Source organism: Convolutriloba macropyga, chromosome 13, assembly GCF_964194025.1.
Source record: "Convolutriloba macropyga chromosome 13, txConMacr16.3, whole genome shotgun sequence".
Classification (NCBI taxonomy): domain Eukaryota; kingdom Metazoa; phylum Xenacoelomorpha; order Acoela; family Convolutidae; genus Convolutriloba; species Convolutriloba macropyga.
Window position 1 is genome coordinate 20477610 of NC_134480.1, and position 14227 is coordinate 20491836.

Below are 14227 nucleotides of genomic sequence, written 5' to 3' on the forward strand. Positions count from 1 at the left end.
ATGAATGTTTTGTAATAGAGCAGAGCCAATCCACACTGTGAAAATTTGAGTGTGGAAAAGTGAGAGCAGCAGAAAAAAAATCGTATATCAGAGTGAGTTGAAAAAGTTGTTGCCGTTTGAAAACTCTGATCTTACCCAGTATACGCACCCATGAATCAGAATCGAAATTTGACACTTAATTGAGAAATGATATATAGGGGCGTCCGTCCGTCAGAATATTTATTTTGAGCATACCTTCAAACAATTTTCCCTAAAAACGCTTTCCCCAGGCGTGCAAATTGCTAGCCTTAATTACACCCCATAACTACATAGACAGATCAGAGGGTCAATTATTGGGGGCGAAGTGATGTAGGAATATGAGTTCAATGCAGTAAAATAATCTGGGTGAAAAGACTGGGGTGCAAAAACAATAGGTCATACGGCTGAATTCAACTCTTCTACTTTTCTTCACCCTGCATATGTTCACCATTCTCACCCATTTCTTTAACAAACCTTTGAAAACACTTTTGGTTTTAGATCCAGACATATGCATTCAGCGTATTCTATCGGATGTCTTTTGCAAAGTGAATGCAGTTGTCACTTTTCTGCTCATTTTGCAGACAGAGTTGATTGCGGTGCTAGTGGCATTAGATCGCGTGATTGCGGTTTTCCTTGGTGTCCTGTACAAACAGAAAGGTATAATGATTTTCACATCTTTTTAATCAAAAATTGTGCACACCTAGATTGTCCAGTTTAGACAAACAGAACTTACGTACACCCTCGGTCAAACTGGATCATCCAAATCAGGTCTGTCTCTGTGGAGTAATGTTAATAGAAAAAAAAGTGCACACTTAGGCTGCGCAACTTAGACAAAATCAAATCACCTGACAAGCTTACCTAAAAACTACCCGGGCCGAGGATTTTCCCCAAAAATAACGGGGAAAAGAGTGTAAAGAGTGTAAAAAAATATTTTTACACCGTTAGTGCTACCCCTAATAAGGGTGGAGAAAGTGTAATTTAAGAGTGTAAAAAAGATTTAACGGTGGAATAACGGTGTAATTTCTTACGGTTACACTCTTTTTAATTACACCTTTAACTTATTTTTGCACCCTTATTTTACACCATTAAATCTCTTTACTACACTCTTCCACTCTTTATCTTATAATTACACTCTTGCATTACACTTTTTCAAGCCTTATTAAGGGTAGCACTAACGGTGTAAAAATATTTTTTTACACTCTTTACACTCTTTTCCCCGTTATTTTTCGGTAAAATCCTCGGACCGTAAACCGTCTCGAAAGCACGCGGTAGTCTGATCAAATGCACTAAATGAGTCAATAAATATATTTAGCTACAGTAGTGTCGGAAATATCTCAATTTGATTTAAAAAATCAACTCTTGAGATTTTTTCATTATGATTTGGGTGTTTTTCCCTCCTCCTTATCTCAACCGAGCTGGGGACCGGCAACGGCAGAGTTATGAACATTCAACTATAGGAGATTTTTGAGCAAAGCACTGGCCAAAAAACCAGGCCCAAACTCTATCTCCAAAACAAAATAAAAGCAAACAATAAAATAGCTAAGAACTGTCGGAAACAAAAACAAAAACATAATAAATTACAAAATATATTAAATAAAATAATATAAACAAAGAAGTAACTTTCTAAGTAAGCAAGCTATGCCAGAAATACTTTTTTCTTAGATTCTAAATACCCTAGGGATAGTCCATACCGAGTTTGGTTCGATTTGAACAACTCCTTGACACGATGAAAAAGACCTTTATTTTAAAAAAATTACTTATTCGAAATAATCGCAATTTTACGTTCAAAAAAAATATTTATCCAGAGGCAAGCTATAACAGAAATTTTTTTCATAGATTCTACAAACCCTGGGGATACTCCATACCAAGTTTGGTTTGATTTGAACAACTTCTTGGCCCAATCAAGAACAACTATAGTTAAAATTCGATAATCGCGAAATTTGCAAATTTCCGTATGAAAAAAAACATTTTTTCTAGGCAAGCAATAGAAAAAATTCTTGATGCTGTACATTCTAATCACACAGGGGATACTCCATACCAAGTTTGATTCGATTTGAACAAATTCTTGGCCCAATCAAAAATAACTATATTTAAAATTCGATAATCGCGAAACTCGCAAATTTCCGTATGAAAAAAACAACTTTTTATCTCGGCAAGCAATAGCAAAAACTCTTGATGCAAAAAATTTTAACTACACAGGGAATACTTCATACCAAGTTTGGTTCGATTTGAACAACTTCTCGGCCCAATCAAAAATAACTATAATTAAAATTCGCTAATCACGAAATCCTACACAGGGGATACTCCATACCAAGTTTGGTTTGATTTGAACAACTTCTTGGCCCAATCAAAAATAACTATAGCTAAAGTTCGCTAATCACGAAATTCGCAAATTTCCGTATGGAGAACTAACTTTCTTCCTAGGCAAGCAATAGCAACAATTATTCATGCTTTACCTTCTAACTACAGAGGGGATTCTCCATACTGAGTTTGGTTCGATTTGAACAACTCCTTGACCCGATGAAGAATACTATATTTCAAAATTAAAAATTCTAAATAATAGCAAATTTCCGTATGAAGCCCCAACTTTTTTCCTAGGCAAGCTGTAGCAAAAATTATATTTGTTTTTTGTGTTTTACACTTTAGATAACCATGGGATTCTCAATAACGAGTTTGGTTTGATTTGAACAACTCCTTGACCCGACGAAATAGACCTATTTTAAAATTATAATCGCAAAATTATTCGAATTAATACCAAATTTCCGTATGAAAACCCAACTTTTTTCCTAGGCAAGCTATAGCAAAAACTCTTTTTGTTTTACACTCTCATTACACTGGTGATACTCCATACCGATTTTGTTTGATTTGTATAACTTATTGACCCAATAAAAAAGACCTAATTTAAAATTTCGCTAGTCGCGAAATTCGCAAATTTCCGTATGAACAACTAACTTTTTACCTAGGCAAGCCATAGCAAAAATTATTTTTGTTTTACACTCTAGGTACCCATGGAATTCTCCATACCGAGTTTGGTTCGAGTTGAACAACTCCTTGACCCGATGAAAAAGACCTTTTTTTTAAAAAAAATACTTATTCGAAATAATCGCAATTTTACGTTCAAAAAAAAATTTATCCAGAGGCAAGCTATAACGGCAATTCTTTTCTTCCTAGATTTTATAAACCTTGGGGATACTCCATACGTAGTTTAGTTTGATTTGAACAACTTCTTGGCCCAATCAAGAATAACTATAATTGAAATTCGGTAATCACGAAATCCGCAAATTTCCGTATGAAAAACTAACTTTTTACCTAGACAAGCCACAGCAAAAATTCTTGATGCTTTACATTTAACTACACAAGGGATACTCCATACCAAGTTTGGTTCGATTTGAACAACTTCTCGGCCCAATCAAAAATAACTATAATTAAAATTCGCTAATCACGAAATCCGCAAATTTCCGTATGAAAAACTAACTTTTTTCTTAGGCAAGCAAGAGCAAAATTTCTTGATGCTTTACATTCTAACTACACAGGGGATATTCCATACCAAGTTTGGTTTGATTTGAACAATTTTTTGGCCCAATCAAAAATAACTGTATCTAAAGTTCGCTAATCACGAAATTCGCAAATTTCCGTATGGAAAACTAACTTTTTTCCTAGGCAAGCAATAGCAACAATTATTCATGCTTTACCTTCTAACTACACAGGGGATTCTCCATACTGAGTTTGGTTCGATTTGAACAACTCCTTGACCCGATGAAAAATACTACTCTTCCACTCTTTATCTTATAATTACACTCTTGCATTACACTTTTTCCAGCCTTATTAAGGGTAGCACTAACGGTGTAAAAATATTTTTTTACACTCTTTACACACTTTTCCCCGTTATTTTTCGGTAAAATCCTCGGACCGTAAACCGTCTCGAAAGCACGCGGTAGTCTGATCAGATGCACTAAATGAGTCAATAAATATATTTAGCTACAGTAGTGTCGGAAATATCTCAATTTGATTTAAAAAATCAACTCTTGAGATTTTTTCATTATGATTTGGGTGTTTTTCCCTCCTCCTTATCTCAACCGAGCTGGGGACCGGCAACGGCAGAGTTATGAACATTCAACTATATGAGATTTTTGAGCAAAGCACTGGCCAAAAAACCAGGCCCAAACTCTATCTCCAAAACAAATTAAAAGCAAACAATAAAATAGCTAAGAACTGTCGGAAACAAAAACATAATAAATTACAAAATATATTAAATAAAATAATATAAACAAAGAAGTAACTTTCTAAGTAAGCAAGCTATACCAGAAATACTTTTTTCTTAGATTCTATATACCCTAGGGATAGTCCATACCGAGTTTGGTTCGATTTGAACAACTCCTTGACACGATGAAAAAGACCTTTTTTTTAAAAAAATTACTTATTCGAAATAATCGCAAATTTCCGTTCAAAAAAAATATTTATCCAGAGGCAAGCAATAAGAGAAATTTTTTTTCATAGATTCTACAAACCCTGGGGATACTCCATACCAAGTTTGGTTTGATTTGAACAACTTCTTGGCCCAATCAAGAACAACTATAGTTAAAATTCGATAATCGCGAAATTCGCAAATTTCCGTATGAAAAAAACTTTTTTCCTAGGCAAGCAATAGAAAAAATTCTTGATGCTGTACATTCTAACTACACAGGGGATACTCCATACCAAGTTTGATTCGATTTGAACAAATTCTTGGCCCAATCAAAAATAACTATATTTAAAATTCGATAATCGCGAAATTCGCAAATTTCCGGTTGAAAAAAACAACTTTTTATCTCGGCAAGCAATAGCAAAAACTCTTGATGCAAAAAATTTTAACTACACAGGGGATACTTCATACCAAGTTTGGTTCGATTTGAACAACTTCTCGGCCAAATCAAAAATAACTATAATTAAAATTCGCTAATCACGAAATCCGCAAATTTCCGTATGAAAAACTAACTTTTTTCTTAGGCAAGCAAGAGCAAAAATTCTTGATGCTTTACATTCTAACTACACAGGGGATACTCCATACCAAGTTTGGTTTGATTTGAACAACTTCTTGGCCCAATCAAAAATAACTATAGCTAAAGTTCGCTAATCACGAAATTCGCAAATTTCCGTATAGAGAACTAAATTTTTTCCTAGGCAAGCAATAGCAACAATTATTCATGCTTTACCTTTTAACTACACAGGGGATTCTCCATACTGAGTTTGGTTCGATTTGAACAACTCCTTGACCCAATGAAGAATACTATATTTCAAAATTAAAAATTCGAAATAATAGCAAATTTCCGTATGAAGCCCCAACTTTTTTCCTAGGCAAGCTGTAGCAAAAATTGTTTTTGTTTTTTGTGTTTTACACTTTAGATAACCATGGGATTCTCAATAACGAGTTTGGTTTGATTTGAACAACTCCTTGACCCGACGAAATAGACCTATTTTTAAAATTATAATCGCAAAATTATTCGAATTAATACCAAATTTCCGTATGAAAACCCAACTTTTTTCCTAGGCAAGCTATAGCAAAAACTCTTTTTGTTTTACACTCTCATTGCACTGGTGATACTCCATACCGATTTTTGTTTGATTTGTATAACTTATTGACCCAATAAAAAAGACCTAATTTGAAATTTCGCTAGTCGCGAAATTCGCAAATTTCCGTATGAACAACTAACTTTTTACCTAGGCAAGCCATAGCAAAAATTATTTTTGTTTTACACTCTAGGTACCCATGGAATTCTCCATACCGAGTTTGGTTCGAGTTGAACAACTCCTTGACCCGATGAAAAAGACCTTTTTTTAAAAAAAATACTTATTCGAAATAATCGCAATTTTACGTTCAAAAAAAATTATCCAGAGGCAAGCTATAACGGCAATTCTTTTTTTCCTAGATTTTATAAACCTTGGGGATACTCCATACCAAGTTTGGTTTGATTTGAACAACTTCTTGGCCCAATCAAGAATAACTATAATTAAAATTCGGTAATCACGAAATCCGCAAATTTCCGTATGAAAAACTAACTTTTTTCGTAGGCAAGCAAGAGCAAAAATTCTTGATGCTTTACATTCTAACTACACAGGGAATACTCCATGCCAAGTTTGGTTTGATTTGAACAAGTTCTTGGCCCAATAAAAAATAACTATAATTAAAATTCGCTAATCACGAAATCCGCAAACTTCCGTATGAAAAACTAACTTTTTTCCTAGGCAAGCAATAGCAAAAATTCTCAATGCTTTACCTTTTAACTACACAGGGCATTCTCCATACTGAGTTTGGTTTGATTTGAACAACTCCTTGACCCAATGAAAAATACTATATTTCAAAATTAAATATTTGAATTAATAGCAAATTTCCGTATGACAACCCAACTTTTTTCCTAGGCAAGCTATAGCAAGAATTCTTTTTGTTTAACACTCTAGGTACCTATGGAATTTTCCATACCGAGTTTTGTTCGATTTGAATAACTCCTTGACCCGATGAAAAAACTATATTTCAAAATTAAATATTCGAAATAACAGCAAATGTCAGTATGAAAACCCAACTTTTTTCCTAGGCCAGCTAGAGCAAAATCTCTTTTTGTTTAACACTCAAAGTACCTATGGAATTCTCCATACCGAGTTTGGTTCGATTTGAATAACTCCTTCAACCGATGAAAAAAACTATATTTCAAAATTAAATATTCGAAATAATAGCAAATTTCAGTATAAAAACCCAACTTTTTCCCTAGGCCAGCTAGAGCAAAATCTCTTTTTGTTTAACACTCAAAGTACCTATGGAATTCTCCATAGCGAGTTTGGTTCGATTTGAATAACTGCTTCAACCGATGAAAAAACTATATTTCAAAATTAAATATTCGAAATAACAGCAAATTTCCGTATGACAACCCAACTTTTTTCCTAGGCAAGCTATAGCAAGAATTCTTTTTGTTTAACACTCTAGGTACCTATGGAATTTTCCATACCGAGTTTGGTTCGATTTGAATAACTCCTTGACCCGATGAAAAAAACTATATTTCAAAATTAAATATTCGAAATAACAGCAAATGTCAGTATGAAAACCCAACTTTTTTCCTAGGCCAGCTAGAGCAAAATCTCTTTTTGTTTAACACTCAAAGTACCTATGGAATTCTCCATACCGAGTTTGGTTCGATTTGAATAACTCCTTGACCCGATGAAAAAAACTATATTTCAAAATTAAATATTCGAAATAATAGCAAATTTCAGTATGAAAGCCCAACTCATTTCCTAGGTAAACTATAGCAAAAACTTTTTTTGTTTTACATCTTAAGTACCCATGGAATTCTCCATACCGAGTTTGGTTCGATTTGAACAACTCCTTGACCCGATGAAAAATACTATATTTCAAAATAAATATTTGAAATAATAGCAAATTTCTGTATGAAAACCCAACTTTTTTCCTAGGCAAACTATAGCAAAAATTATTTTTGTTTTACCTTTTAGGTACCCATGGAATTCTCCATACCGAGTTTGGTTTGATTTGAACAACTCCTAGACCCGATAAAAAATACTACTTTTCAAAATTAAATATTTGAATTAATCGCAAATTTCCGTATAAAAACTAACTTTTTACCTAGTTAAGCAACAGCGAAAATTCTTGATGCTTTACTTTTTAACTACACAGGGCATACTTCATAGCAAGTTTGGTTCGATTTGAATAAATTCTTGGCCCAATCAAAAACAACTATATTTAGAATTCCCTGATCGCGAAATTCGCAATTTTCCGTATCAAAGACTAGCTTTTTTCGTAGACGACCTATTCCTTATGTACCAGGTTTTAACTTCACAGGGGATACTCCATACCGGATTTGGTTTGATTTGGACAACTCCTTGATCCGATGAAAAAGACCTATTTTTAAAAATTATAATCGCAAACTTATTCGAAATAATAGCAAATTTCCGTATGAAAACCCAACTTTTTTCTAAGGCAAGCTGTAGCAAAAATTCTTTGTTTTACACTCTCATTACACTGGTGATACTCCATAACGAGTTTTGTTTGATTTGAACAACTTCTTGACCCGATAAATAAGACCCATTTTTAAAATTCGCTAATCGCGAAAAAAAAGAAATTTCCGTAAGAAAAACTAACTTTTTTCCTAGGCAAGCTATAGCAAAAAATCTTTTTAATTTACACTCTAGGTATACGTGGGATACTCCATATCGAGTTTGGTTAGATTTGAACAACTCCTGGACCCGACGAAATAGACCTATTTTTAAAATTATAATCGCAAAATTAATCGAATTAATAGAAAATTTCCGTATGAAAACCCAACTTTTTTTTCTAGGCAAACTATAGCAAAAACTTTTTTCATTTTACATTTTAGGTACCCATGGGATTCTCCATACCGAGTTTGGTTTGATTTGAACAACTCCTTGACCCGATGAAAAATACTATATTTCAAAATTAAATATTTGAAATAATAGCAAATTTCTGTATGAAAACACAACTTTTTTCCTAGGCAACCTATAGCAAATATTATTTTTGTTTTACCTTCTAGGTACCCATGGGATCCTCCATACCGAGTTTGGTTCGAGTTGAACAACTCCTTGCCCCGATGAAAAATACTATTTTTCAAAATTAAATATTTGAGTTAGTCGCAAATTTCCGTATAAAAACTAACTTTTATCTAGACAAGCAGCAGCAAAAATTCTCGATGCTTTACTTTTTAACTATACAGGGCATACTCCATAGCAAGTTTGGTTCGATTTGAATAACTCCTTGACCCGATGAAAAAAACTATATTTCAAAATTAAATATTCGAAATAATAGCAAATTTCAGTATAAAAACCCAACTTTTTTCCTAGGCCAGCTATAGCAAAAGCTCTTTTTGTTTAACACTCAAGGTACCTATGGAATTCTCCATACTGAGTTTGGTTCGATTTGAATAACTCCTTGACCCGATGAAAAAAACTATATTTCAAAATTAAATATTCGAAGTAATAGCAAATTTCCGTATGAAAACCCAACTTTTTTCGTAGGTAAACTATAGCAAAAACTTTTTTTGTTTTACATTTTAAGTACCCATGGGATTCTCCATACCGAGTTTGGTTCGATTTGAACAACTCCTTGACCCGATAAAAAATACCATATTTCAAAATTAAATATTTGAAATAATAGCAAATTTCTGTATGAAAACACAACTTTTTTCCTAGGCAACCTATAGCAAATATTATTTTTGTTTTACCTCCTAGGTACCCATGGGATCCTCCATACCGAGTTTTGTTCGAGTTGCACAACTCCTTGCCCCGATGAAAAATACTATTTTTCAAAATTAAATATTTGAGTTAGTCGCAAATTTCCGTATAAAAACTAACTTTTATCTAGACAAGCAGCAGCAAAAATTCTCGATGCTTTACTTTTTAACTACACAGGGCATATTCCAAAGCAAGTTTGGTTCGATTTGAATAACTCCTTGACCCGATGAAAAAAACTATATTTCAAAATTAAATATTCGAAATAATAGCAAATTTCAGTATAAAAACCCAACTTTTTTCATAGGCCAGCTATAGCAAAAGCTCTTTTTGTTTAACACTCAAGGTACCTATGGAATTCTCCATACTGAGTTTGGTTCGATTTGAATAACTCCTTGACCCGATGAAAAAAACTATATTTCAAAATTAAATATTCGAAGTAATAGCAAATTTCAGTATAAAAACCCAACTTTTTTCCTAAGCCAGCTATAGCAAAAGCTCTTTTTGTTTAACACTCAAGGTACCTATGGAATTCTCCATACTGAGTTTGGTTCGATTTGAATAACTCCTTGACCCGATGAAAAAAACTATATTTCAAAATTAATTATTCGAAGTAATAGCAAATTTCCGTATGAAAACCCAACTTTTTTCGTAGGTAAACTATAGCAAAAACTTTTTTTGTTTTACATTTTAAGTACCCATGGGATTCTCCATACCGAGTTTGGTTCGATTTGAACAACTCCTTGACCCGATAAAAAATACCATATTTCAAAATTAAATATTTGAAATAATAGCAAATTTCTGTATGAAAACACAACTTTTTTCCTAGGCAACCTATAGCAAATATTATTTTTGTTTTACCTCCTAGGTACCCATGGGATCCTCCATACCGAGTTTTGTTCGAGTTGCACAACTCCTTGCCCCGATGAAAAATACTATTTTTCAAAATTAAATATTTGAGTTAGTCGCAAATTTCCGTATAAAAACTAACTTTTATCTAGACAAGCAGCAGCAAAAATTCTCGATGCTTTACTTTTTAACTACACAGGGCATATTCCAAAGCAAGTTTGGTTCGATTTGAATAACTCCTTGACCCGATGAAAAAAACTATATTTCAAAATTAAATATTCGAAATAATAGCAAATTTCAGTATAAAAACCCAACTTTTTTCATAGGCCAGCTATAGCAAAAGCTCTTTTTGTTTAACACTCAAGGTACCTATGGAATTCTCCATACTGAGTTTGGTTCGATTTGAATAACTCCTTGACCCGATGAAAAAAACTATATTTCAAAATTAAATATTCGAAGTAATAGCAAATTTCAGTATAAAAACCCAACTTTTTTCCTAAGCCAGCTATAGCAAAAGCTCTTTTTGTTTAACACTCAAGGTACCTATGGAATTCTCCATACTGAGTTTGGTTCGATTTGAATAACTCCTTGACCCGATGAAAAAAACTATATTTCAAAATTAATTATTCGAAGTAATAGCAAATTTCCGTATGAAAACCCAACTTTTTTCCTAGGCAACCTATAGCAAAAATTATTTTTCTTTTACCTTTTAGGGACCCATGGGATTCTCCATACCGAGTTTGGTTCGATTTGAACAACTCCTAGATCCGATGAAAAATACTATTTTTCAAAATTAAATATTTGAATTAATCGCAAATTTCCGTATAAAAACTAACTTTTTACCTAGACAAGCAACAGCAAAAATTCTTGATGCTTTACTTTTTAACTACACAGGGCATACTCCATAACGAGTTTGGTTCGAGTTGAACAACTCCTTGCCCCGATGGAAAATACTATTTTTCAAAATTAAATATTTGAGTTAATCGCAAATTTCCGTATAAAAACTAACTTTTATCTAGACAAGCAGCAGCAAAAAATCTCGATGCTTTACTTTTTAACTACACAGGGCATACTCCATAGCAAGTTTGGTTCGATTTGAATAACTCCTTGACCCGTTGAAAAAAACCATATTTCAAAATTAAATATTCGAAATAATAGCAAATTTTAGTATAAAAACCCAACTTTTTTCCTAGGCCAGCTATAGCAAAAGCTCTTTTTGTTTAACACTCAAGGTACCTATGGAATTCTCCATACTGAGTTTGGTTCGATTTGAATAACTCCTTGACCCGATGAAAAAAAACTATATTTCAAAATTAAATATTCGAAGTAATAGCAAATTTCCGTATGAAAACCCAATTTTTTTCCTAGGTAAACCATAGCAAAAACTTGTTTTGTTTTACATTTTAAGTACCCATGGGATTCTCCATACCGAGTTTGGTTCGATTTGAACAACTCCTTGACCCGATGAAAAATACTATATTTCAAAATTAAATATTTGAAATAATAGCAAATTTCCGTATAAAAACTAACTTTTTACCTACACAAGCAACAGCAAAAATTCTCGATGCTTTACTTTATAACTACACAGGGCATACTCCATAGCAAGTTTGGTTCGATTTGAATAACTCCTTGACCCGATGAAAAAAACTATATTTCAAAATTAAATATTCGAAATAATAGCAAATTTCCGTATGAAAACCGAACTTTTTTCCTAGGCAACCTATAGCAAAAATTATTTTTGTTTTACCTTTTAGGGACCCATGGGATTCTCCATACCGAGTTTGGTTCGATTTGAACAACTCCTAGATCCGATGAAAAATACTATTTTTCAAAATTAAATATTTGAATTAATCGCAAATTTCCGTATAAAAACTAACTTTTTACCTAGACAAGCAACAGCAAAAATTCTTGATGCTTTACTTTTTAACTACACAGGGCATACTCCATACCGAGTTTGGTTCGATTTGAATAACTCCTTGACCCATTGAAAAAAAACCATATTTCAAAATTAAATATTCGAAATAATAGCAAATTTTAGTATAAAAACCCAACTCTTTTCCTAGGCCAGCTATAGCAAAAGCTCTTTTTGTTTAACACTCAAGGTACCTATGGAATTCTCCATACTGAGTTTGGTTCGATTTGAATAACTCCTTGACCCGATGAAAAAAAACTATATTTCAAAATTAAATATTCGAAGTAATAGCAAATTTCCGTATGAAAACCCAACTTTTTTCCTAGGTAAACCATAGCAAAAACTTGTTTTGTTTTACATTTTAAGTACCCATGGGATTCTCCATACCGAGTTTGGTTCGATTTGAACAACTCCTTGACCCGATGAAAAATACTATATTTCAAAATTAAATATTTGAAATAATAGCAAATTTCCGTATAAAAACTAACTTTTTACCTACACAAGCAACAGCAAAAATTTTCGATGCTTTACTTTATAACTACACAGGGCATACTCCATAGCAAGTTTGGTTCGATTTGAATAACTCCTTGACCCGATGAAAAAAACTATATTTCAAAATTAAAAATTCGAAATAATAGCAAATTTCAGTATAAAAACCCAACTTTTTTCCGAGGCCAGCTATAGCAAAAGCTCTTTTTGTTTAACACTCAAGGTACCTATGGAATTCTCCATACTGAGTTTGGTTCGATTTGAATAACTCCTTGACCCGATGAAAAAAACTATATTTCAAAATTGAATATTCGAAGTAATAGCAAATTTCCGTATGAAAACCCAACTTTTTTCCTAGGTAAACCATAGCAAAAACTTTTTTTGTTTTACATTTTAAGTACCCATGGGATTCTCCATACCGAGTTTGGTTCGATTTGAACAACTCCTTGACCCGATGAAAAATACTATATTTCAAAATTAAATATTTGAAATAATAGCAAATTTCTGTATGAAAACCCAACTTTTTTCCTAGGCAACCTATAGCCAAAATTATTTTTGTTTTACCTTTTAGGGACCCATGGGATTCTCCATACCGAGTTTGGTTCGATTTGAACAACTCCTAGACCCGATGAAAAATACTATTTTTCAATATTAAATATTTGAATTAATCGCAAATTTCCGTATAAAAACTAACTTTTTACCTAGACAAGCAACAGCAAAAATACTTGATGCTTTACTTTTTAACTACACATGGCATACTCCATAGCAAGTTTGGTTCGATTTGAACAACTTCTTGGCCCAATCAAAAACAACTATATTTAGAATTCCCTAATTGCGAAATTCGCAAATTTCTGTATCAAAGACTAGCTTTTTTCGTAGACGACCTATTCCTTATGTACTAGATTTTAACTTCAAAGGGGATACTCCATACCGGATTTGGTTTGATTTGGACAACTCCTTGATCCGATGAAAAAAACCTATTTTTAAAAATTATAATCGCAAATTTATTCGAAATAATAGCAAATTTCCGTATGAAAACCCAATAGAAAATTTCCGTATGAAAACCCAACTTTTTTCCTAGGCAAACTATAGCAAAAACTTTTTTTATTTTACATTTTAGGTACCCATGGGATTCTCTTTGACCCGATGAAAAACACTATATTTCAAAATTAAATATTTGAAATAATAGCAAATTTCTGTATGAAAACTTTTTTCCTAGGCAACCTATAGCAAATATTATTTTTGTTTTACCTTCTAAATACCCATGGGATCCTCCATACCGAGTTTGGTTCGAGTTGAACAACTCCTTGCCCCGATGAAAAATACTATTTTTCAAAAATAAATATTTGAGTTAATCGCAAATTTCCGTATAAAAACTAACTTATATCTAGACAAGCAGCAGCAAAAATTCTCGATGCTTTACTTTTTAACTACACAGGGCATACTCCATAGCAAGTTTGGTTCGATTTGAATAACTCCTTGACCCGATGAAAAAAACTATATTTCAAAATTAAATATTCGAAATAATAGCAAATTTCAGTATAAAAACCCAACTTTTTTCCTAGGCCAGCTATAGCAAAAGCTCTTTTTGTTTAACACTCAAGGTACCTATGGAATTCTCTATACTGAGTTTGGTTGGATTTGAATAACTCCTTGACCCGATGAAAAAAACTATATTTCAAAATTAAATATTCGAAATAATAGCAAATTTCAGTATAAAAACCCAACTTTTTT

General features: G+C 32.7%; 1 protein-coding gene across 1 annotated transcript in view; it reads left to right on the forward strand.

The window, feature by feature from the left end:
• Window positions 1-14227, forward strand: part of LOC142351652 (uncharacterized) — a 110988-nt gene that overhangs the window by 74350 nt on the left and 22411 nt on the right. Inside the window, exon 3 of the mRNA XM_075403792.1 lies at window positions 517-675. Coding sequence (XP_075259907.1) covers window positions 517-675 — 159 coding nt within the window. The remainder of the gene's footprint in view (window positions 1-516; window positions 676-14227) is intronic.